A 27,500-nucleotide genomic window follows, 5' to 3' on the forward strand; every position below is an offset into this window, starting at 1 on the left:
TATTTTTAATCATCATTTCTGACATTTTTTGGTTGAATTTGTTCACTGTACTGAGCCAGACATACCACTGCAGTAATTTGCATAAATGAAGCACACTTGGATGATATTGAGAAAGCTAATTTGCATGTAGAACACTTGTGTTTTGTAATAAGTATAAAACAGCTGATTTCATGGCGCATTGGATATTCTGGGATAATCTTACTGGGAAGTTTGATTTGGTTTGAAGTATTGGAGGTAACAACACAGGTAAATGCATGTATTTTCCAATCCAGTGAATTATAAATGTCCTGCACAGAATGTTCCATGCTGGCCTTGAATTACGTTTCCAGTGTTGGTGTTTGAATTAAAGAACATGCATTCTCTTTAAAGGTGTCTCGACAGTATTCAGATACATTTTTTGAATGTTCAAGAAATTTCTTGGCAAGTCTTAAAGGAAAATACATGTTTGCTAATATTGACAACAGTATAAAGTGCTTAAGATGTTTTGTCATTTGTTTTATGTATACATAAGCACACCTGTGCATTTGTAAATTGTTTTCTTTTCTCTGTGAAAATTCAATGTACCAGCTTGTAAGCCTAGCTTAGAAAAATAAAAAAAAAAGATCTACCTTGTCTATGCGAATTTTGGGAAAAATACTCAAAAGACACAATTAAGATGTATATTTTGATCCTTTGGCATCTACATATTTTTCTACATCAGTTACTAGTTTTGGTGACATGGAATTTTGCAGTAAATTGTCAGAGAACTTGAATTAGTGAAGCTTAAATAAAGAGCAGTACAGTGACCTATAGAAACATCCTTGTGTCTGATTATGGTGATCTTGGGAGGCATTGAGGGCAGTAAATCTTTGTTGCACCTGCCCCTGGTTGTTAGAGAGGTCTATGACTGTAGAGGTTAGCCTAGGCACAGACAGGAAACTACAAATTTCAACTCTACAGAAAATGTCACTTGTACTAAAGAAATTTTATTTTTATTTATTTCTTTTTAAATTTTAAAGCTCAAACCATGAAACATGGTGAACATTGTAGATAGATCAAAACTTTCTGATGTCAGGATTGAAACCTGCATCAGGGGCTGGCAAATCCCATTGCCGGACATGTAAGGATGGTGAATTTTAGGGGGCAAGCGAGTGAATTTTTATTAAAAATTTGTATTAAAAAAAAAGATAATTGAGTAAATATTTAGATATAAGTCATAGTTTTACATCTGGACTGAAATCAAAACTTCGTTATTAGAGTATATTCTTTTGTTTATACATACATGTACTTTACAATGTTGCTTTCCACTAATAACTTTCAAAGATATTCTTAATCTAAACTCGTAATACCATCAGATGTTCTTAGACAAAAAATCAGCATACATTACCAGGAGTTTTAAACAGATATCAAATGATGGAAGTCGTCGTTTTCTTTTTTTAAAGAAAAATTAACCAAAAAAAAGTTGAAGCTGGAATGTCGATCCTCAAAACTTGATTCAGAAAAGATGTACAACATACCAGGCATCATAAAATTGCAAAAATGTCTTCCAATTATTGGAACTCTTAAATTATTCAGGAAATAAGAGAAAATAAAGTTCAAAACTATGTTGCATATGTCCTGAACTGGTGGTATACTTTGTATGCAAACCAGTTAAAATGTGTTTGCAACACTTATTTCATAAGTCTTACCAACAGTTTCAGGCAATAAACTGAAAGTGACAACTTAACAGCAGAAAGATGGAGAAAGTTTTAACTAATAATATTACAAGCAGAAGGGATCAGAAGCTAATGATACATGTAATAACAAGGTCAATAATATTGATGTAAGGGAAACAAAAACCACAGAACTACCTAAACATTCCAAGTTAAGAGATCAAATCAATTCATAGTTTATGGGTAGGGCAAGTAAAAATACAGGTAGCCTGGCAAGTGAATTTTAAGCATGCAAATGGGCAAGTGTCTAAAAAATTTGTTGGCTCCTATGTATGTTTTTGTTTTTGTTCTGTATTTGTCATACATTTATATAACAAGTTCTATTCCCAGTGTTAGAGTTATGTCCCTTATATCATTCTTCAGTAATGTTCTAATCTGGGCAAGTGAGTTGTTTTAATGTAAACAAGTGTGAAATACATTTATTTCATTCACAAACTAATTATAGGTCTAATCATTTAAACAGCTAGATGGTAGACATTAAATCCTTTCAAATTGACATTCATTTAATAATCCACAGAAGCAACTTTTAGTTTTATCAATTTTTTGATGTTTGATTGGTTGTCCTTGCATAGATTAAGATCAGAATTCATGATTATTGTCTGGCCATTTTAGGATGCCAAGATCTTTCAGGTGTTTTTTCATCTGTTCTCTGTTTTTATTTTCCCTTGAATCTTGATAATCATGGCACTCAATGAATCTTGCCTGATCAACATCTATTTGTTTTAAACTCAAATGGAGGAGAGCATTATTGTTGTTAGCTAGGATTTTCATTGCTGTGCTTATATGTAGCATTCAGAATAGTTTTGGACATGCAATGCATGGTCTGAAGGATTATGAATTTTAGAAGTAGAACTTTAAAAATTATGTGATATGGCAAAAGAATTTATCCTGCCACTGATAAAAATCTTGAAATTTCATTGGTCGAGAAGAATACTGTATTAAACCATATTTTGCTGCCTACCCACATCATATTGTTAATGTGCCCCCTCCACGTGACCTACCCACCACATAACAAATCAATATGCCCCCTCCACATGCCATACTGTCCAGATCATATTCAATATGTTGTTTTCATTTGAACATGCCAGGAGCCTAATAACTGACGTCTAATAAGCATCAAATGATGTCACAGTGTAGACAATTGTTACCAAACAGTTTGCTTAACTCAGAGAAAATGAACTTTAAAAAAAATCTTCGACAGGATAAATTTGTTCTGTAAAGACTTAGAGGGGTAATATGGAGATATATGGGGTCCTTGAAAAAATACATATTGGGCTTGGCTTATGCCTCGCCCAATATGCATTTTTTCAAGGGCCCCATATATCTCCATATTACCCCTCTAAGTGTCTACATAACTAAGAATGTCTGTTTTTCACCAAAAACCATTTCTCTCTCATGATTTTGTTTGAAATCAGCCCTAGAAACGTTTCTGATTTTAATACACATACATCTTCTTTTTGGAGATTTTATTATATTATGTAATGATTGGTTTGTATTTTGCACCAGTTTTCATAAAGGATACAAATTAAAGAAACAATGGTGTCATATCATAGCAAACATGTTTATAAGTGAGATTATCAATTCAGATCTCTAAGACTTGAAAATAAAGGTTGCAGAAAGACACAGAGACTAATGTGGACAGCAGAACTGATTGTTAGGATTTGTGTTGGTCCTCAGACAAAAAATAAAACCATCAGTCCACAAGCACTTAGCTTCATTACCAAGCTTATTTGGGGTTTCTGCACAAAATTAAACTGTACAATGATTCATGATTAACTCTATTAGTACCTTAAATAGTCTCCTGTAAATAAATTTAGATTCAATTGGAAGAAAATATCAGCAAGGTCAATTGTTTTTAATTAAAAGCCTGTGATAGAAGTGCATGACAGTACTTCGGTACTTTGATTGCATGAAAATGTGTCATTGTATATTTGTGCATAAATACTTGGTAAATAACTCCAACAGACAGAAAATACAGCTTAAGAAATATGATAAAGCAAGTCACTGTCAAGAATTTTTCAGATGTCCTCGTATATTTTTGTATCTCATGATGTTCAAAGTATTGTTTGGAGTCGTATCCCAATGGGGAAATATCCAAAAATATCCAAATCATAATGTGTCATTATTCACCTGATTTAAAGACACTTAGACAGAGTCATGGCCACTGATAGAAGTGTAGTTTTTTTTTATTAGGACTAGATTTGCAACAGAAAACATATGGTAGGCTTTAATGTGGCATAGATATCTTTTAGGGGAGGGGAAATGTCTAGGAAAGATTGTTATGTAAAACTCAGGTGACTGTCAAGGCCAATGTAAAGACTCATGCATATATGCACAAAGAAGATAATTGTTTGTGGTCTTATTTTTTTCTCCTTTTGACAAACTCTTGCACTTTCAAAACCTTAAATTATTGTATTCTGTAAAACTCTGGTCATCAACTCAAGCTTTCTGCACGTCTTCTTGAATAGCACTTGGTCAGATGTATATTGGGGGCATTGTTTAAAGTCATGTTCTTAAGTCACCTCATTCAAATGACCTATTGCTATAAATTTTACCTCATTCAAGTGACCTATTGCCATCAATTTTCATCCATTCTGCATTGGTCATAATATTGTGAACATTTTCAGCCTCTTTCTGGAATGATAGAACCAATTTTAACCAAATTGAAATATAATATCTATGAATAAGGCCTAGAAAAATAAATTGTGTTTTTCCGGTTCCCCGACCAATCCTAAAATATATGAGCCGACCCTGAAAAATTTATCTGCCGATATCTTTCTGGAAGTAAACAATTCCATTTTCACTATTAGAAATCCTAATCTTGATCACTTTGGTGTTTGAGAAAATGCATTTGATTATCGTATACACATTAAACAGAAATGCCATTAGTAAGCCGCTCTTTTGGGAAAAAGAAATGAACTCAATGTTTTTCTCATTTTGTTTATTGTCAAAGTTGAATTTTAACTATTAAAATGTTAAGATAAAATGTTTTCCCTACCTACCTACCTGCCCTATTTTTTCTCAGGTTGGTATAGGAAACACACTATTTATTTATCTTGGCCTAAGGAGAACATAACTTTGAAATGGGGTGTGGCAAAATCAATCAGCATCAATGCAATCTTCATTTATTTTCTTCTTTACTCCTGGACATTAAGCAGGCAAACTGTTGGTATAATGTCAACATGGTCAGTAAGCAGTAACCCTTTATCAAAATTGTGAAATTTTAGGCCCCGGGTTCACGATTCAGGTCCAGGATGGGACTAAGTTGGTAATACATTGAAAATTCATTATATCTTCTTTTTCACTTGTGAAATCATGCACAGATGAGTACTCAACCTTTTGCTGATTATGAAACTTATGGACCCTTGGTCCATGGTTCAGACCTTAGGGTGGGGCTTTTAATGAAATATTGAAAATACATAACATCTTAGAAAATCTGCTCTACTCACAGGCATTAAACACAGGCAGTTTATTTCTGTGATTATAATATATGCTTAGCCTTCTACCAGAATTATGAAATTCATGGCTGCCTGGCCCATTGTTCAGACTGCAGGATGGGAGTAGGTTAATCATATATTACCTTTGAAACATTTGCAGTGAGTCCTTAACCCATTTCAAAAAATTGTGAAATTCATGGATTCTGGATCCAGCATTCAGACCTACGGTTGGTCATATACATGTATTGAAAATACATTTAAATCTTTGATTATAGTACTTAACCTTTTACCAAAATAGTAATGATACATGTCATCTTGGTCCAGCATGGTCTTAATAAAAAATTAAGCCTTCAACAAAATTGTGATATTGTGACTCATAGTACAAGCTCCAGGACACAGCTAAGTTGATCTTATATTGAAAGTTCATTACTTCTTTGAAACGATATTTTTCATTACTCACAGAAATAAAACAGGCAAATTGTTTGATTGATTTTATGAAATGAGCATTTCGCACTCTACAAAAGTTATAGTCCAGGGATCAGGTCCCAGAGTTTGACAAAACTGGTCATACATAGAAAGTTTCTATAGAGTGTACCATATCTCTACTCCCGATTCTAAGACAAGCTGCATGAATGTGATAATGATTATAGTATCCTCACCAAAGTGTAAAATTTTTGTCATGTGAGACCAGAGTTCCAGTTTTGGCTAGAGTGGACATAGCAAGAGAAACTCGAGATTCTCAATTGACTGTCGAGGCCCTTGAGTGGTCATAGCAAGAGAAAATCATGATACTGTCATTAGGCCCTTGGGCCTCTTGATAATTTATGTTATGGACGTAATTTCATATTAAAATTATTCTGCTTTCACAAAAGATTGAGTTTGGCATAAAAAATGCAATCGTAATTTTCAAAATTTTCATGATTCAAAAATGCACATTGATTTTTGAGGGGGAGAAATTTGGTTAATAAGTTTTTATGAAATAAATCATTGCTATAAAAATGAATTTGATATCTTAATTAAGTGTCTGATTTTGTCATAGTATCTACCACTGTACCACAGAAATGAGGCATTGAAGGGAAATTAACTCCAATATGAAGGATTCATTCTCTAAAAACAATTACAGGCAGACAGACTGCATTGAGAAAACTTGATAATCATCATGCGGAAAACCAGCTATATTTAAAAGCAGACATAATCAATTCTACATTTTGTAATTTAACAGGAGACGCACGATTTTTATCAGAAAATGGACTGGAGTGTAATGATGTTCTAATGTCTTCATTATCAACAGTCAAAGTCTGTTTCTTGGCTATGGTATTTGTCAAAAAATCTACATTGGTCTCTCAAATTGTCAGAAGAACAGACACGAAACTCTCTTCTTTTTCTGCTACTTTATTTAATTTAAGCACAAAGTTGCGTTGTGTAATTAAATCAAGCATTTCTGTTCACTATTTTCTTTTCAGGGCTCATCATGAAATATGATTCATCATCTGTTTGTTGTTTTTAATAACTTAGAATTGATGATTGGAATGGAATGTGGAAGTATATTGCTTCTAAAATGCTAGCTATTTGGTACAGAGAAAAATTTTCACTCCCATCTTAGAGGTTATCAATAGCATGTAAGCAATAGGAAAGTTTGTCTGGATGTCTCAGTCAAAGAGTTTACGCAACCGTTTTGACCTTTAAAATCTCTCACCATCTCATATATCTATGACCTTCAAAGAATTAAAGTGTTTTTCTTAGAACTAATAATATTTGGAAAAGCTCTTGTATTTCAGAGGTTGCATTGGTTGCTTTTATGGCTAACTAGTCTGGCTGTCTGTGCAGATGACCTTTTCTTTGTCATACCAACATTAAGTTGCATCCATATCATCCACTTCAAATTAAAATAATGTTGGTCTTTTTTTGAAAAGAGACTGGATTAAAAAAGAAAAATCTTTGGGAAAAGGGGGAGGGGAGAAAAAGACAACCAAAAAAAAAAGTTTTTCTGTTTTCAGACAATAGTTGAATTATGAACTATAAAGTACTGGGCATGCAATCAATGCAATATATGCAAAGCGATATGTCGCATGTTAACCGCGTTGCTGAGTCATGGGTCTCACAATCAGCCTTGATCTAGCCATGTATTGATTCATGTTAATGCTTTCATAGATTTTGATAATATTCATTTTTTTTCAATGTTTGTTCATGCCCAATTGAGCTTTGATGTAACTTATTTTTGCTTCTGCCATGGAAAAAAAAATGAGAGCAAAGAATTTTAATTGTCTGGAAGATATGCAGTGTCATTCATAATTCTTTGTTTGCAGGAAGTATACAACTAGGTCTAAAATGAAATATGTTTTTTAATGAGATATCATGTCTCAGTTTCTTGAGACTTGAACACAAAAACTGTAAAGATCTAAGACACAACCGAGTGGGTTTGGTAAATTTGCATAGTTCTCTTTTTTGATGAAGGAAATGTGTGGTGATATTGGTTGGCAACAAAGTGAAGACACATAATTCAGTTTTGCCAAACTGACATCACTGTATGTGACCTCTTTTTGATGTAGATGTCTGCTTTTACTGAAGTCAAATTGCTTAATGTTTCAAGCAAGTGTGGATCTAGGAATTTATTTGGGTCTTCATTTCGTAGCAAAATTTTCCAACCGAAAATATTCTGACATGCAAAAAAAAAGGGGGTGGGCTGGGATGGCTAAGTCATCTTCAGTAGTCAGATGTGCAGGGATGATGTATAGGGATGCACACTACCAGACAATGCTTTGGATGCTGCATCTGACCTTCATTTTCTAGATGATTGACGAAAGTTTTTGGAGTAGGTCCAAGTAAAATTCTGTAAGCCTTACCTGGTCAAAATTTGCATGGAAATCACATCTACGGATGTACACTACCAGACCTGCTTTGGATGATTGCATCTGACCTACAATTTTTAGATGATTAAACAGTTTAAGTTTTTAGTTAAGATTATTTTGGACAAACTTCCTAATCTTGTATTATCTTTCTTATTTCAAGATATTTATTTTTATGCCCTATGGTCAGGGGCATATTAATTTTGCTAAGTCATCTTGTCTGAAACTTCGATTCTGGCCATAACTTTCAAACTATAAATGATAGACATCAATATGCTTAAGTAAAAGTAAGAGCTATACATCTGATAGAAGTTGGTCGTCAAGTGTTAGATGGATCTGTTTTATATATGTGCTTTTGCCAGCTAAAGAAGATGGTTGAACATGATGCGAAAAGCCTATAGTGTGACAAACATGAAGGTGAAAAAGTAAATTTTAATTATATCAAAAATTTCCTTGATATTTCATCTAACATTAAGATATACTTTATGTAAAATCTCTACAATTTTCAAAAATCTCACAAAGATTGAAATTATTTGCTTATGAAGTATTATACACACACTGAAGAGGGCAAAAAGAGTCATTTTCTCAAACTATAACACTGTTTTTTGTTATGAGTGGGTCTTCGCTCCATTTTTTTAAAAGTTAATCCCCAAAATTTGCATGAAAATCTACATTTTTTGGTTTCCAAAACATGGAGCAAAGACCCACTATACCTTAAAAATATACTTTTATGACATAGCATTGGCATCTTTTCGAGAAATACTTGAAGTCCATAAAGTCAAAGGTCATATCACAAACATGATTTAAATGCCACTGTTCATCAGGACTTGGGTAGTCTAGTGGTTAGCGTGCTAGTCTCGAAAGAAAATGATAGGATTTTTATTGCTAGGGTTCGAATCCCACGAATACCACATTTTTAAAATAAAAGAATAAATTTTGCTGAGAAAATTTTCCTCAGAAAAGTTTTGTTTATTATAATTTCATAAATTTCAATAATGAGAACTTTACTCTAAATACTAAATTCACAAATTGAAATGATTTTTATAAATCAGAAGCTATAGGCTTTCTGCACACTATGTTCACCCATCTCCTTTGACAAGTTGATGTCAGTCAATTCCAGGACAGAAAAAAAATGTTCACTTGAAGTAGTCATTTAAAATGATGTAATTCATTAAGCTGTAAGTTTAAAAGTTTCAGAAGTTATAGTCTATTTATTTAGTTTAATTGTTTCAGAAGTTATGGTCTAGTTATGAAGTTCAATTGTTCTCTTGATTTCCAAGCCTTGGACTTAACAAATGCACATTGAAATTGCTACTCACAACCGGTTTCAGGATATCTAAAATATATGGTATGCCCCTTGTAATTGTTTAGTAACTACAGATGGTCAAGAATTTCTATGCATGGAAGCATTGTTTCTGCTTTAATAAGATTGTAGTTATATTGTCTTAAATGTTCAGTGAACTATTTGAAGCAAACTCAATTCACTACATGTATTTTATTTCCTTTCAGCAGTCTGCAGCTTCACTTACTCCAAGAAGGAACGAATTGATGTAGTGTCTCTAGATTACCAGAAGAAAGGTTATGACAAATGTGAATACCTGATCAAGGCCCCTCCTGACAGCAACATTATAGCCCTAAACTTCACTGATCTAGTGGGATTTCAGTCCTCCATTGGTACAGTGCCAGACCCTCGATCAGGTCAAGTGGGATCTAATCCTGAGGATCTTCTACCTTGTTTACCACCTGAGCTGACCATTAGTGATGAAACAGAAGGACATCATGGTGTAGTCAGCAGCAAGATTTGCAAATCTCAGAATTACCAAACCCCTCATGTCTTTCATTTCAAATCCAATGTGTTAAAGATCATATATGTATGGGTAGAAGATGAGAAGAGTAGTTTCACCTTGGATATAAATTTTCAGCAGAGCTTCAGTAAGTATTTGTATAGATTAATATTTATACTGGTCAGGAAAAAAGCTCAATGCTCAAATAATCACATTATACTAGATACTGTATTTTATTTGGGCCAAAAAAAAAAAAGAAGAAGAAGAGCATATTACATTTTCCTTGGAAAAAGAGTACTCTGCAGTATTCAAGGTGTTGTACATCAGAAATTCTCTACAACCATTTGATTTAATAAATATAGGTCTTGAATCAGATTTCTACATATACTGTATATCACAGCTGGTTATTAGTTCAATAAGTGCACAATTTCTGTGATCAAGATGGAAATTTTAGTTTTCCCAGATTAATTTTTTCAGGGATTGTTTTAGAGTTAAGCTTCTTAAGGTATTTCACGACTAAAACTAGTGCATTTGGTGCAGATCATGGTGCCTGTTCATTAAACCAGGAAAATCCAGGTTAATCAAAACACTGTTTTTAGCTCACCTGAGCCAAAGGCTCAAGTGAGCTTTTCTGATCACATTTTGTCTGTAGTCTGTCTGTCCGTCAGTAAACTTTTCACATTTTCGACTTCTTCTCCAGAACCACTGGGCCAATTTCAACCAAACTTGCCACAAAGTATCCTTGGGTAAAGGGGATTCAAGTTTGTTCAAATGAAGGGCCACGCCTTCTTCCAAGGGGAGATAATCAAGAATTCGTGAAAAATCAATGACATCATTAAAAAATCTTCTTCTCAAGAACCACTGTGCTTGAAAATATGAAACTTATGTGGAAGCATCCTCAGGTAGTGTAGATTCAAGTTTGTTCAAATCATGACCCCCGGGGATCGGGTGGGGCCACAATGGGTGATCAAAGTTTTACATAGGAATATATAGGAAAAATCTTTTAAAATCTTCTTCTCAAGAACAGCAATGCCATGATTGGTCATATTTACATGGAAGCATCCTCAGATAGTGTAGATTCAAGTTTGTTCAAATCATGACCCCCGAGGGTCAGGTGAGGCCACAATGGGCGATCAAAGTTTTACATAGGAATACATAGTAAAAATCTTTTAAAAAAAACTATTTCTTAAGAATAGCAAAGCCATGATTGGTCATATTTATATGGAAGCATTCTTAGATAGTGTACATTCAAGTTTGTTCAAACATGACCCCTGGGGGTCGGGTGGGGCCACAATGGGTGATCAAAGTTTTACATAGGAATACATAGGTTAAATCTTCAAATTTGTTCAATTCATGAACCCCCCCTCCCCCCCCCCTCCCCAACCACTTTTATATTTAAACTTTTCAACCTTTCAAGACTGAACTGATTTCTGCTTTTTCTTAGCCATAGTGCTCAGGTGAGTGATGTGGCCCCTGGGCCTCTTGTTTTTTTATGCCCCCGTAATCGAAGATTTGGGGGCATGTAGGTTTTGCCCTGTCTATCCTTCTTTCTGTCTGTTTGTCCATAAAAACTTTTTCATTGCCCAATACTTTGATTGGTTGGAGCTATGGCTTTCATATTCCACATGTGTATTCCTTGTGAAAAATCCTTTCTTTGGGTACCATCATATTTGAGATTTGGACCTTGGAGTTCGACCCCATTTTGCAAAATTTTACCTAACTTTAACCTTGGCAATAACTTTAACCTTGGCTGTAACTTTCGAACAATTGGTGGTAAGGCTTTCATACTTCACATGTGTAATCCTTGTGAAAAGACCTTTCTTTGGATACCAACAACTTTGACCTTTGACCTTGACCTAGGAGTTTGACCTACTTTTAAAAACTTTAACCTTGGCCTTAACTTTTGAATGGTTGGTGCTAGGGCTTACATACTTAACATATGTACTTCTTGTGACAAGACCTTCCTTTGGATACTAACAACTTTGACCCTTTGACCTTGACCTTGGAGTTTGACGTACTTTAAAAAAATCTAACCTTGGCAATAACTTTTGAATAGTTGGTGCTAGGCCTTTCATACTTCACATGTGTATTCCTTGTGACAAGACCTTCGTTTGGATACCAACAATTGTAGCCCATTGACCTTGACCTTGGAGTTTGACCTACTTTTGGAAAACTTAAACTTCGACTTTTACTTTTGAATAGTTGGTGCTAGGGCTTTCATACTTTACTTATGTAATCCTTGTGACAAGACCTTACTTTGGATACCAACAACTTTGAGCCTTGACCTTGACCTTGGAGTTTTACCTACTTTTGGAAAACCTTGGCCATAACTTTTGATCGGATGGTGCTAGGGCTTTCATATTTCACTTGTGTATTTCTTGTGAGAAGGCCTTTCCTTGGGCACTATTAATTTTGACCATTTGACCTTGACCTTGATGTTTGATTTACTTTTGAAAAAACTTTATTAACCTTTTCCATATATATTCAGTGGTTGCTGTTAGGGCTTTCATATTTCACAGGTATATTCCTCGAGACAAGACCTTCTTTTGGTACCAACATATTTGATTTGCATTTGAGAAAGTTCAACCTTCACTATAAGTTGCCATATGGGGGCATCAAAATTTCACAAACACATCTTGGTTTTTTTTCAGTTATATCCTTGCATATATTGGTCTTTTGAAAAGGACAAGTGCACTTAAGCAATAGAGAATGGGCCCTTTTCAGTGCCGTTTTAATACAGAATATATTACCAAATCCTTGTCTGATGGTAATAGTTAAACACTAGTGGATATTTCTAATTCAAAATCACCTTAAACATCACCTAAATCACATGGATTTTAAACAACTGGAGATTTTTTAAATGCCTATAGATACACCAAATTCCGAAAAGTTGTACCGAACCTATTTGAGTTTCATCTATTTAAATCAGGGGGAGGAGACATTTAAACATCTGCACTTGAACATCATCGACGGGCACGTTTGCCGAATGATACGTCTTGCGTTATATTACATGTAACTATTAAAAAAAAAATCGAATGACCGTAGCTGCAGATTGCCTGTAGCCATAGTGATCAAACTAAGAATAACAACGAGTCAAAAAGTTTGTGCAAATTATTTTCATTTAGCGTTGTAATAATTAACTTCAAACAATTGTTGATTAATTATTTTTTCCTTCTGTATTTTTAAAAAAAAAAACCCATTGGAAACAAGCATGGAAGCTTTAATAGGTTATCCTGATATCAAATATATGTATAGTCATGTATGTATACGCAATTGATTCTATTTATTTATAACTGCATATTATGGCTTTCCGTACCGGTACCATCAATATCGTCTTTCATAAATGTTAAAAATGTTTGACATATTTATGTATGATATTTTAAACGACACTAAGCTCTTTTTACCCGCCTGTTTTTCATAAAACCAAATACATGCAAACATCTATAAAGCAGCACGACTTTGGCGAGAGATACATGTACAAAACATGGTGTGTTTTGCGATGAGCACTTTTGAGGAATGTTTACTGGGTATAACTCACGTAACTATTTCAAATAATTTATTCCACAGGTGGGTTCAACAAAGGTCACACAGGTAAATAGCTTTCGCTTGCTATAGGGACCACATCTAATTTTTCATACATTTTCAACATTTTAAGTACCAGCCTAATGTTGTACAAATTTCCTACTTTCACACAAGTTTTATAAATGTTTAATGTGACTTTTGTCTATGGTGCAAGTTTGTACAATTTTAGGCTGACAATAAACAAAGGCTTTGAAATGAATGCCTGTCCCCAATTTACTATTGAAAATTACAAATGTGGCTGACCCCTACCACATTGTATGGCTTTGCTCTTTGTATAAGCATGAATTTCAGCGCTAAAATTTGTTGAATCTTATAGTTTAGATATCAATTGATGATGTGAGATGAAAAATTATGTTTAATTTGAATTTTCATTTTTTCACCTTTTACAGTCCCTAAAACGTTCTACTTTCCCATTTTTCCGTTCGCTCACCGTTCGTTCAGCGTGCGTTCACCGTTCGTTCACCGTGCGTTCACCGTTCGCTCTCCGTTCACAGTTTTGCGTTCACCGTTCACCGTGCGCTCGCGTTCACCGTTCACAAAGCGTTTAGCGTTCGCTCTTCGTTCCGTTCACTTTGCGTTCACCTTGCGTTCAGCGTTCACCTATCGTTCAGTTTTCATTGTCATTCGGAACTCCGAAGTGAAAGGACTTATCTTTTTGTAGTTAAGGAGTTACAGGTTTTTTTTTTTAAATTTATTAACTAACATATCGTGTTTGAAGAATCATTATTTCATGAGGAAAAATATCTACGATATATATTTTTATTATTCTAACTTAGCTGTTAGGTTATTTATTAAATTACTCTGGAAAATAAATGTTGTTACAAAATATAATAGAACTAGTTCTGAGAGTGATACATAGTACTGCGGATATCCTGTTAATTTATTATCTTTAGAACGAATTAAATTGATAGTGTGGTTAAAGGAAATATTTATTTCAAATGTAATGCACTACAAAATTTCTCTACTGTAATATGTAAAGTCTATAGTTATAGAGAATAAAATCTTTCTTCACCGTTACTTTATATGTTTGCCATTCGATATGATTAATACCCCCCCCCCTTTCCCCCTAAATCGGTGACTTAGTCAGTACCGTATTTCCAGAATATTTTAATTAACATTTAAAAAAAAAAGCTACGGTCTTTTTTAGAACAAAAATTTAAGTCTCAAAACAAACATGCATCTAAAAAAGTCACAAAACAATAGTAGATCAAAATGTACACGTGTCGGCGGTGGTATTTGAAATTGGCAGAGAGTATGTTTCACATTCAAGTGTTAATGCTGAATGTATTTTACTAATTTATTATTCAAATGTTGGAATCAAATCTAGAAATGATAAAAATAAATGTTATAACTTGTTGGAAATACTCGCACTTCCTCTTCGATGTGACGAAACTTTCACACCTGCACAGTGTCGAATGATTTTGATTGACAGGACAAGCACGTGGACTTCGTGTGAACTTGAAGCAGGAAAATAAAAACGAGTATGACTGTCAAACAAATGGATATGATTCGTTGATATAAAAAAAAGTTACTTTCACTGTCTGATATATTTAGAAAAAAATTTCAGAGTTTTTGTTTGATATAGGTACAAACATTTGGTGAAGCCTGAAAGGGGGGGGCTAAAACTGAATATTACTCTCTCTCTCTCTCTCTCTCTCTCTCTCTCATTTGTCTGTCTAATAAAAACTATAACACCATATTGCTTAATTATCAAGTTCTGAAAATTGAATTTATAACAAATAATATGAATATGTATCTTTGTATCATCTTATCCGAGTATAATCACGGCCATCTAGAGATACATGTAGACGTCTGCTCAATAAATCATGATGAAAAATAGAAATGACACATAATATGTTATTGTATTAAAAATTTAAAATACGAGCATATAAATGTAATTATTTTTTTTTTCATTACTTTACACGAAATCGCCTTGACACGGAGATATATATATGAGTATAAGTTACAACCGCTTTAATTCATTCTATAAATCATAAGTTTTCTCTGATTTGTTATCAACTAAGAATAAACATTTTTATTTTCCAACTAAAAATAATATCTTTTATACTTCAGCGTTCGGCAACAATTGCAATGTTTTAATGCGATAAAAATCGTGTGATTAAAAACTTAATGTGCATGCAGAATTTATTTTATTGACTTATTTATTCATTCATTTATTTGTTTACTTATTTATTATTTGTTTTTTTTTTTTTTGGTTTTGTTTTGTTTTGTTTTTTTTTTGGCACCTGACATTATAATACAATAAAATAGTTTCAATGCAAGGAAAAGATCAGAGGCATTCCGAATATATCGTTCATCTTGCGTTCACCGTTCGTTCACCGTTCACTTTGCGTTCGCGTTTGCGCTCCGTTCGCGTTCTGCGTTCGCTCACCGTTCACCGTTCACACATCGTTCACCAAGTTGCGTTCAGCGTTCACACATCGTTCACTCACCGTTCGCTCTGCGTTCGTTCAGCGTTCGTTCACCGTTCGTTCAGCGTTCGCTCACCGTTCAAGTGGGAAAGTAGAACGTTTCAGGGACTGTACCGGAACCCATAAGTGCACTAGTTCTTTACAGAAATGTCAAAAATGGAAGGGTCTGGCAGGTCTATTGGTCATTTTGTTTCTGGAACAAAATGAAATCATGAAACTATCAGACCAACTTGTCAAACATGTAGTATGTCTATGTAAGGTATTTAAGTCACCCTTTTGACTTTTGCTACCTGTTTTCTGATCAGATTTTGTCCGGTATCCCTCTGTCCATCGGTAAACTTTTCACATTTTCGACTTCTCACGAACTACTTGGCCAATTTCAACCAAACTTACCACAAAGTATCCTTGAGTAAAGAGAATTTAAGTTTCTTCAAATGAAGGGCACACCCTTTTCCTGAAGGAGATAATTAAAGAATTACCGGTAGTGAAAATTTAATGTCAACTTTTAAAGAACCACAGGGCCAGAAAAGATGAAACTTAAATGGAAGCATCCTCAGGTAGTGTAGATTCAATTTGTTCAAATCATGACCCATGGGGGTAGGATGGGGCTACAATAGGTGACCACAGTTTTGCATAAGAATATATAGGAAAAAATCTTTAAAAATCTTCTTCTCAAGAACCAACGGGCCAGAAGAGTTGAAAGCTTATTAAAAGCTTCATTATTTAGTATTGATTCAAATTTGTTCAAATCATAACCTAATGTGGCCCCACCCTACCCTCAAGGACATGATTTGAACAAATTTGAATCTAGACTACCTTATGCCTTGTTCACATGGAGAGTTTAGTTCAAATTAAATGCAAGTTACTCTGGAAGTTTCCTGAGGAAGTGTAGATTTAAAATTATTCAAATCATGACCCCTGGAAATAGGGTGGGGCCACAATAAGGGATAAAAAGTTTTACATTGAAATATATGAAGGAAAAATCTTTAAAAATCTTTTCAACAACCATAGTGACTGGATTAGAAAGATGAAACTTATGTGAAAGCTTCTAGACATAATATAAATTCTAAATTTTTCAAGTCATGGACCCCAGGTTTAGGGTGGTCAGACAAGGCGAAAATTTATCACCTTTTTTATTTTCTCTGTATATCAGTGACTTAGAAAATTATCTTACAGAAAGGAATGTTAATGGCTTAGAGAATTTGTCTAAAGAGATTGAAGATGATCTTACCGTTTTTATCAAACTGTTTATATTATTTTATGCAGATGATACTGTTATTTTGTCTGAAACTGCAAATGATCTTTAACATGCATTAAATGAATTTTCTGCATATTGTAAAACATGGAAACTCCATGTTAATGTTAATAAAACAAAAATTGTCATTTTTTCAAAAGGACCATCACCCAAACATACATTTAAATACAACAACGTTTTTAGAAACTGTAAAAGATTTCAATTACTTAGGATTTTATTCTCAAGATCAGGGTCATTTTCAAAGGCTAAGAAACACTTATGTAATCAAGCACAAAAGGCAATGTATGGCATTATAAGAAAAATTCGTTTATATAATCTACCTTTTGATTGTCAGCTAGATCTGTTTGATAAAGTTGTTCCTGTTTTGTTATACGGGTGCGAAATATGGGGATTTGAAAATATTGATATTATTGAACGTCTACGTCTACATTTAAGAGTTTTGAAGTATATTTTAAACCTAAAATCTAGTACACCGAGTTTTATGGTATACGGGGAGACTGGATGTTACCCGATGTACGTATGCATTTATACAAGAATGATATCTTTCTGGGGGAAACTGTTACATGGAAATGAGAATAAGATTTGTAGAATTATTTATTTACATCTTTATAATAAATATACCAAAAATGGAATCAATAATCCATGGATATCTTGCATACAGAATATTCTTAACACTGCAGGACTATGTAATGTTTGGAATGATCAAAATTTTCATATTGTTAAATGGATTGCGACTGCAATAAACCAAAAGCTTAAAGACCAATTTTTACAAAAAATTGTATAATGATATGAATAATTCCAGTAAAGGTATTACATATAGAATTTTTAAAACAAAGTTTGAATGTGAAAAATACTTAACTATTTTACCAAGAAAATTTAGAAATATCTTTTCAAAATTCAGAATAAGTTTCCATAGAGGTGGGTAGATGGAATAATGTTGAAAGAAATGAAAGAGTGTGCTATTTATGTAATAATAATCAAATTGGAGACGAATTTCATTACTTACTGGAATGTAATGTATTTTGTAATATTCGAAAAGATTTTCTGTTAAAGAAATACTATGTACATCCAAATATTATAAAATTCTGTAATTTAATGACAAATGCTGACCCAGCATTCTTAAGAAAATTGTGTATATTTATCATCAAAATTTTTGACACTGTCTGTCCTCCTGTAATCTCTGCTCATCCATAATTATTGTAAATATGTATATATATGTACCTCTTGTACCATTCATATGGTTTTTGAGAGAATAAATGAATGAATGAATGCCACAATAAGGGATCAAATTTTTGCATAAAACTTTACAAGAATTTTTTTTAAAAAGTCTTTTGAAGAAACACAATAGAACAATTAATTTGCGCACATTCCAGTGCTGTGCAAATTTATATTTTCTTTTTTTTAATTATAGACCCCGAGTTTTCTAAAATCAGGATCAAATTTTACATAATGCATGTATACAGGAGAATAATTTTCTTCTCCATAACTGCAAGGCCATGTTAGTCATATTGGTATTGAAGCATTCCCATGTTGTGTGGAATCAAAGACCCCTTAGAGTTAGAGTTGGGCCATAGTATGGGGTCATAATTTTTCCAGGAAATATTAAAATCCTCAGTCTGAAAATCTGCTAAAGAACAGCACAGCTAAAGCAACTCAGGTGAACATTGTGGCACATGAGCATCTTGTTCATTTTGATGTGGAAACATTCCCAGGTGATGTAGATTCAAATTTGTTCAAAACATAGCCTTAGAGACTATGTTGGGACATGAAATGTCTAACAGATAGAGCATTTGCAAAAACAATAGGGCCACAAAGTTGTTAAATAGAAAATAAGCTTCAAAACACAGTAAATTAATTAAAATTGTTGAAATGCATAATGATTTGTGAATAAGAGTTGTGAACATAACATTGGCAGAAGACGAGACTTTTTATTATGGAATAATTAGGTTTTTTTTCAAAGAATACTGTAAATCAACTTTTATTTGTGTGCGAGAAATATCCGTGACCTACTTTAACTCGCGAATATTAATTGCCATTTATTTTGCTTTGTATTTGTAGAGAATGTTAATCGTCATGGATCGATTTTAAACGAACTAATCGCAAATAAAAGATGACGCGAATAATAGTTGGTTTACAGTAGGTATTTGTTATCAGGATAAAATGACATGGCATTTTTCTGGTTATTTTGAAAGGGTATTCAATGTGCTGAGTGCTGATATCCAACCCTAGCCTTGATTTTTAAGTTCTGAGCTATACCTTTTTTTTGGTCTCACATCTTTAGAAAAGTGTGAATTGATACTTTCCTCAGAAAGTTGCCTTTACATGTGATTGTTTTATTCTTTAAAGATCTACTTCAATTTATTTTTTTAGTTTTTATTGTGGTCAACTTAAAATAAACTAGGTGAAGAATTGGTTTTCTTTCCCTGTCTACCTTTCTCATTGGTTAAAAAGTATCCAATGATGAAAATGTCAGACATTTTGTAGAGTGATCTCTCAGAATGAGTTATTTTTTCCAAAAGGTAGGAAGTATAGATAATGTGATATGTTTTAGACAGTATTATCATTGAAATGATGAGGAGGCTATTTAATAATGGAATACTATCTTTGATTTTTCAGATAACTGTGTTTTTACTTGTGATGGTACCCACTGTTTGGAAAATAAGAGTTTGATTTGTGATCAAGTATATCACTGTCGGGACAAATCAGATGAGCACAACTGTCCCCAGTCCTCCATAGGCACAGTTCCCAGTAAGTATTTACTATATATGGAAAAGTCCTTTTAAGCATTGAATTATTATTTTTGATGTCGTCTGTCATACAATGGCACCTGGCCATGCTGAAAAATTGAGTACTGTGTGTTGAAGCAATATGATATTTATTGGCATGGCCGACAGCATCAGAAAATAATAATTCAGTGCTTATATTTACTTTCTCTAATTTTCTGTCTTTATAAATGTTCATTTTTAATTCGTCTTTATGATAAATTTATCACATTTCAGAACTTGTGTGGATAAAAGAAGCACCATTTAAACAGGGAAAGTTAAATAACAAAATGAATATTGCGAGAGAGAAAAAAAGACAAATTCTAAATGTAAAATTATTATATTTTTACAGAATTTAATTGATTAATTATTTTCAATTTAAACTGAGCAAAACACATTATTGTCTTTTAATGTAATGAAAGCGTATCTTACACCATGACAAGGTTTTGAGTGCATATAAAGGGTGGTAAAATGATTTGGATTTCCAACGGATTTCAACAGAAAAATACACTGAATTTAAATATTGGGACGTGAAGATTCAAGGTCTAAAGCTGCACATAAAATTTTAATGCTTATGTGCCAATTCAGATTTTGCTAAAAAAAAAAAAAAAAGAGGTTGCCGTCATGGGCACCAACAGTTATGTTTTAAACTATGGGGGGGGGGGGGGGGATTTATATTTATATCGGAGAGAAAAAAAAACTACACATATAATACTATACAATAATTGCTGTTATTGAGTCAATATGATGATTTAGCGACCTGAGGAATACAATATTCACAGATCCTGATACAGTAATTATAATATAAAATTCATGTCTCCAAGGTCTGGACATCAGATCCCCAGGGCTGGAGGCTATTTATGAAATTTATTATAGTGTACCTTACCCTTCTAGGAGACTAGCCACATGAATTATAGGATCCTCACCAAAGTGTAAAATTTAGGAAAAGTTTCAGGTGGTTTAAAGTGCCAATAGCCTAAGAGACTAATAATACTGTGAAATCATTTATTTCCATGGGGTTAAATTTTCATTGTTTTCAAGGTATGAAGAGACCTATGAATTCAAGTCCACCATCAAATGTAAAATTCATATACACAACTACTTAATTCTTGGTCCACAAAATCAAGTCCCCATGAACTAATATTTTTTCCTCCAACCATGAAGAAAGTATGTGATATTTTACAGTACTTAGGAGACTTTCAAGACTTATGAGTTTCTTGTTACTTAAATACTTTTGTGTTCATTATTCAAAAATACACAGTAAAATATGAATATTTTGTATTACCTTATCTTGTTTATGAAACCCCTACCTTTCGATTAAAAATATTTATAGCATCTAGTTAGACTTTTCTAGTTTGTGGTATTTCACACAATGTCATTTTTGTTCCTATTGAGTAACCACACCTGAAAGTCTGAGCAAGACAGGTCCTACTGAGAGTTGCATCACATTTCCTACTGAACTCTGTATTAACGTCTAGACAACATTAATAAGAAAATGAGGAAGGGCTTAACTATTAGCCAGAAAATAACTGTGTACAGCAGTTATCAAGGTACTTTGTGAAGTAATACTTTGTGGTCATTTAGATGCAGCTCATTTGTAGTGACCTATTTGAAAGGAGAACTTGGGTACTTTAAGCTTGATCTTTTACGTCTAAGGTTGAATGTACTTCTTCAGTATTTGGAAATAATCAACTTGTGTTTTTTGGGGAGTCAGTATATGAAACTTGTTATCTCTAAGACACCGGAAAAGAAAATAAGAGGAAAACTGAGGTTTTGTCTCAAATCTACTGGATTATATAAATATTTTGATATAAAGAGGCTGAAGGATACGGGTTCATCAACAGAGTAATGAGCACATGATAAAATATTGGAAAAAAGTTTGAGCCATTACATCTTCATGCATTATGGCTTGCAGAGTGTTGAAAGGCAGGTTCCTGGTTTAGTTGCTGTGTCCAATGAGCTGCTAACATCTCAAGTGTTGAGGGAGAAACTGAAGAGGAATCGTCTGTCAATGCCCAAGTATTGATCTGAGGCATAGACGATCTTGTGTCACAGTATTGCAAAATTGAATTTGACAGTCGAAGCGTGTCTGCATTGGGCTTCAGGGTCAAGGTCAGGGGTTCATTCTGCGGTCATGTCATAAAAAAGGAACACAGATGTCAGAAGCTTCATCATCATGTAACAGCCGTAAATGATCTGAATTCATGCAAGATTAGGATGCACTAAGGGTTATCAGACTCTCATTGCAGAGTTAAATCCAGAGTGCTTTCATTTGCGTAGAGCATTTTCATTCTTTAATTACTGTCTGTTAAAAAAACAGTAAATAATTCAAATACTTGTTGATGTTTTTGGAGGAGATTTTACCTAGGAAGAATTTCAGAGGCTTGGCTAGCCCTGTCTTACAGTGATTATAATTAGGTTCTTCCATTGTGAAAAACACCAAGGATGGAATACAATGTCTAGACTAAATATCATTAATTACATAGTGAGAGACCCAGAAAGTCACTTACGATGAAGAAATCTGTCTGGCCAAGTGATAAATGTGTGGTGTTGATGGGTTTGATTTTTATATGACAAAGAGAATAGATGCTTGGGAGACTGTTATTTTCAAGGCACGCTGTACAACTACAAAGCTTGGATTTTCTTCCTCAGACACTCTTGTATGTTTCAGATGTATTCTTTGTAACATTAAAAAGCAGAAACTGATTTAGTGTTGTTTTACTTAGATAAAAAAAAATTTAAAGCAGGAAAATTTTGAATCAATTGGTAATTAGAGGTTACTTTCACATGTTGTTAAATATGCATTTACATTTTCTTCCTCTTTTACAGCAACAGTTGCTCGAGTTGTGATCATCATAGTGACAATAACTTTAATGCCTGTATTGGCCATTTTGATTTGTGTAGCCAGTCCATGTAAATCGACTCGTCGCATGTTGCGCCGGTGGACAAATCGTGACCGCGGGGATGTGGAAAATAGACAATTGAGGCCCCGATCCCATGTCTCCGAGGTTTGATGAAATAAATCACTGTTAATCAATATTTGGCAGATGCTGGGTTTTATGAAATGTTGATTTCATTTTTTACAATTCTGATTGAGATTTGATCATGTATTCAAAATTCAGGCTAATATAATGAAAATGCTCAGGAATTTCAATGGTAATGCAAAATTTCATTTTGAGAGAGATTAAGTAAGCCTAAATTTTTAATTTGACCTGTGATATTAAAAAAAAAATTTTTTAAAAATCAGTACAATCACTACTACAATGTATAGGAATTTGAAAAAAATATTTAAGGGAACAGCTTAAGGTACAGCTATTTAAGGTACAGCTATGGTTTTATGAGTAACACATTCTAATTGTGGTTTTCTTGATATTGTAGTCTGGATTTGGTGGAGCAGCAACATCCACATCTTGTGTATCAGCCAGTCAAGAAATCTCAGATCCACAAGAAGCCCTTCTTCGGGAGCGAAGAATTCTGAAACATTCAATGCAAACTGATATGACTATTAGCTTACCACCACAAATACCTATCTCCCAAGATGGAGAGGAAGGTTACAGACAGAGTCAGAAGACTTTAAAACATCTGCGTAAATCTGATGGTTATCAACATTGCTTTAGACCCCCACCCAACAAGACTGTGCATGATAAAGAGAGCCCCCCTCCTTATTACTCTCATTCAGCTTCTGCCATAGATAAAGTCGGCCACTCTCCGCTTAAAGTCGGGGGAAGTCCTGACAGTCGAATGACGTCCAGCGACATGTTGTCTCGGTCGTACAGTATGTCAAACAGCAATCATTATCATGACCCTTCTGTAACAAGGACTAATGCCAGTAATGGGCGTGGGAGTTCACCCATTCACCAAGAGTTGCATACGTCCAATTTTGAACCCCCTAATTATCATACATTATATAATACTTCTGATGACAAAGTTTGATAACTTGAGAGATGTTGCTGTGCGTGCAGACACTCTAAATGGCTGGCAGGCAGGTTAATTCTGTCAAAACTAGTGAAAGAGCCTACCCTGCTTTTTTTGCTCTCTTTAAAAGAAGACAAAAAGATTCATCGTATATGACACACTGAATCGAAGCCCAAGTCCTTCTCATGAACAGCATTCAGTGTAGTGAAATAGTTGTGATATGAAACAGTGATACGAGTGAATGCTTGTTTAGTTACTTGTGTTGGCCATCATTTACCTTTAGAGGCTTATTTCTCTTAGCCATTCTTATGACTCTATTTCATACTTGTTGCTTTCTGTGTTTATGTTACAAAGACATGAAAACCAGCAGCAACACAATGGAGGTTAGTCTTTACTGATTCTTAACCTAGAGAAAGAGGAAAAGGCTGTGAATAAATGATGATCTTTGCCTAAAATGATCTCCACTGATTTCCCAGTTTGTTCATTGAAATATCAACAGTTGATTTGAAACGGTGCATCTAGAGATGTTGATAATAGTTATCAACATTGTGTTATGCATAGTTAGCGTTTTGATATTGAAAGATGGACAGTCTGCATTTTTATTTTACATTTCATCATAGTTGAAAACTTCATAGAAAACTTCATTTTTAACTTTGTAAAGTTTAAACTTTGATATGTAAAGCTAAAGTTGGAGGTGTCAAAATGTCTTCTTTTGAAATTGTTAATTAAAAATTTATCTTCCATGTGCAGGTCTAAAAGCTGGAAAGGCCAGAATAGTTGAATTCATTTTACATATTGTAAATAAATATTAAGACCTCCATTGCGCAGCGGTATCCACACACATTTTTGGGTGTGATGCTTATTTCATTATTGAAGCTAACTTGACTTTGGGTGCTTAGGAAGATAAAAGACAATTTTTGATTACATATTTCCGTAAACAGTATATACACTTTTCTGAAGGAAATGGGCATTTTTTTTTTTTATTAATTGCTAAACATGAATTTAGTTATTCTGGTCATAGTCACAGCTCTTACATTTTCCTTTAATTTTTCTTTTCAAACATTTGGTAGAATATTTGTTAGTGAATTTTCATATGTGTAAAAGTATGTGAGAAAAAAAATTTTAAATTGTTTTCAGTGTATATAATTCTATGCTGTCTTATTTTAAATGTATATTTACCTAAATGGATTGACCTTTTAAGAGGTTGTAGTAAATTATTCCATGGTCATACAACATTAAAGTGCACATTTTAACAACAAGAAAAAAAAATGGCAATTATATATAAGGATATATGTGCAAGTGTGGTTGTATTGATATTGTCAAGAAATTGTATAGGATTTCAAGAAGTGAATTTTTGGACACAAATTTGGTTGTCTTTGTTACACAGTGTACGACATCATTGGTTTGTGAGGTTTTGTTGCAGTTGTTTACTGTTTAGCGTTCCATGTTGCACAATGAAATGGCATTATTTGAAGGTTTTTTTGTGATATTTCTTATTTTATCAATTATTTAACAATATTTAATTCGCCTGAGGCCATGTTTCAAGTGAATTTTTTTCTGATCAGAGGTTGTCTGTAAGCTAATACACTATAGATAAAGGGAATTAATTAGAAAATGATTTTAAAACCATTGGGCCTGGAATGATGAAAGTAGTGTGATGTTCAACCTTCATGTTGCTGGTTTATTCAAATTAAGAACTCCAGGGGGGCCATAATAAGGTCCTGATTTTCTCCTAGCACTGTTTAAAGATATGATGTATATTATTATTTATTTATTACTAAAATATATATTCTCGAGAAATTATCAGATTAGTTTCAAATTTGATTAAGTCATGTCTTTTTTCATCCTGAATTCAGATTGTGAGACTGGAGGGAAATTCCGGGTTGTATATATACTAGATGATTAGAAAAAAAATCTTTTTAAAACCTGTTAGTAACATGCAGTCAACATTTTATTATAATCCTATTTGAAACTTTCTCAAAAGATTAAATTATGGCTCAAAGGGCCTAGTATGGCATTGAAATATATGTCATATTAAGAGCTAGGAATATTGGGTGAGTGGTGTGGACAGTGGGTTTCTTTTTAATGTAACTTTCATTTTTTAAGTTTTAGAATTGAGACATCTCGTACATACTTTGATTCTGAAGTGTCAGAAAAATATTCTATCCAACAACTATTGTGTAATTATTCACTCTAATTCAGGGTGCTTGCAGAGTATATCTGTGTTCTGTGTTGCCTAAGAATTGCTGTCAATTCCCCTTGATCAATGCGGTGTTCAATATTTCATATGTACTCCTTTTTTCAAAAAGCTGTGTTTTCTTGAATGGAAAGGAAATTATAATTTTACTTTCTGAACAATGTTTATGTACACCCATTCTAATATTAGGCATACCATGTTGGTATAATTTATTTTCAAAAGCATTAGAATATTTTGTGGCATCTAGGAATTTACACAGACACATTCTATTCTTAATTCTTTGTAATTTTGTGAATCTCAAAATGCCACTTATTTTTAGGCCAGTTCTATTGACTTTAACCTTCAGAAATATTTCTTTACATTCTTTGTTTGACTGGAAGACTTATGTATATTTAGGTGTTACTATACTGTATTATAGAGTACAGACAGGAGTGTAAAGATTAAGCTTAGATCAGTCAGTGGGGTGTGCATTAACACTTAAAAACTCCCATTTTCAATGTCCTTGGGCATAGCCCTCTCCGAACAGTAGCGAGCCTGAGTTTATAGCTGGGATGAAGGTTTTATGTTGTTGTTGCTTACTTTAGCCATCAAATGGCATTTCATGTATGTCTGTGTTGTTACTTTATCATCAAATATGATGTTGAAATTCTTCATGCTTGTTGCATTTCTGAAAAAAACCCTGAATTCTTGAAATAGATAGCTGATAGACAGAGACAGTTTATTCTCTTATTCAACATCCTTCAACGAAATCGCCTACACAGAAAATTGATTCAATTGTAATGAGAGAGACGCACACATTTTCAAATTGCAGGTTTGAAATTATGCACTTTTGTATGTTGAATAATCCTATCGGGCTAAAAGTTTCAAAAGAAATATGAACTTATTTTATCAAAGCAGCTCTCTTTGGTTGCAATTTAAAAATTGCAACAACAAAAAAAAGATAAACCCTCGGATAATTTTTGAGAAATTTCTACTTATGGGATAATACCACCACCCCAAGAAAAATGGGAAGGAAAAATTGAAGCAGGAAAGTAAACCTCAAATTATGCAAATAAAAAAGGAGTAGAATAAATCCTTGTTATAAGAATATATTTATTTACTGTGAAATATAGGAACCTTTTCTGTGTAAAGTTGGGTCTCTAATTAAAATTGTGTAATGTCAATGGAAATTGTCTAGTCATTGTATCCAAAGCTGTGGCCTCAAAATAGTCCTCAAAAGTAAATAAGTATTTTTGAATTTTAGGGACCCTTTTACTTCAGTATATATATATATATATATATATATATATATATATATATATATATATATATATATAAAAACTAAAATTCATTCGTTGCGATTGTAATTTGAATGTTAAGCATTTGTTTACAATTTTTTAACACCAAACGTTTTGCATGCAGGGATAAGATTCATATTCGTGCGCTCATAGGTGAAAATCGGTAATGCTAATTTCTCTATATATCCAGACCCAACACTTTTTTCACCCACATCTGAACCTTCGTGTTGCTTATATCCCAGAAGACAGACCTGTGGGCATGCATACCAGATGACTATGGAGTGCCTAGCCCTTGTGCAAAATTTTCCAGTCTTAGGCCCGG

At 33.5% G+C, this 27,500-nt stretch overlaps 1 protein-coding gene across 1 annotated transcript in view; it reads left to right on the forward strand.

The window, feature by feature from the left end:
• LOC133206277 (uncharacterized) overlaps window positions 1-27,500 on the forward strand; it is a 78,596-nt gene that overhangs the window by 25,714 nt on the left and 25,382 nt on the right. The window contains exons 3-6 of the mRNA XM_061342230.1: window positions 9,484-9,906; window positions 19,644-19,775; window positions 22,619-22,797; window positions 23,168-23,576. Of these exons, the coding sequence (XP_061198214.1) occupies window positions 9,484-9,906; window positions 19,644-19,775; window positions 22,619-22,797; window positions 23,168-23,576 (1,143 nt within the window). The remainder of the gene's footprint in view (window positions 1-9,483; window positions 9,907-19,643; window positions 19,776-22,618; window positions 22,798-23,167; window positions 23,577-27,500) is intronic.

The sequence above is a fragment of the Saccostrea echinata genome, unplaced genomic scaffold (genome assembly GCF_033153115.1).
Source record: "Saccostrea echinata isolate AGI-Se365-2 ecotype Australia unplaced genomic scaffold, CSIRO_AGI_Sech_v1 ptg000054l, whole genome shotgun sequence".
Lineage (NCBI taxonomy): Eukaryota > Metazoa > Mollusca > Bivalvia > Ostreida > Ostreidae > Saccostrea > Saccostrea echinata.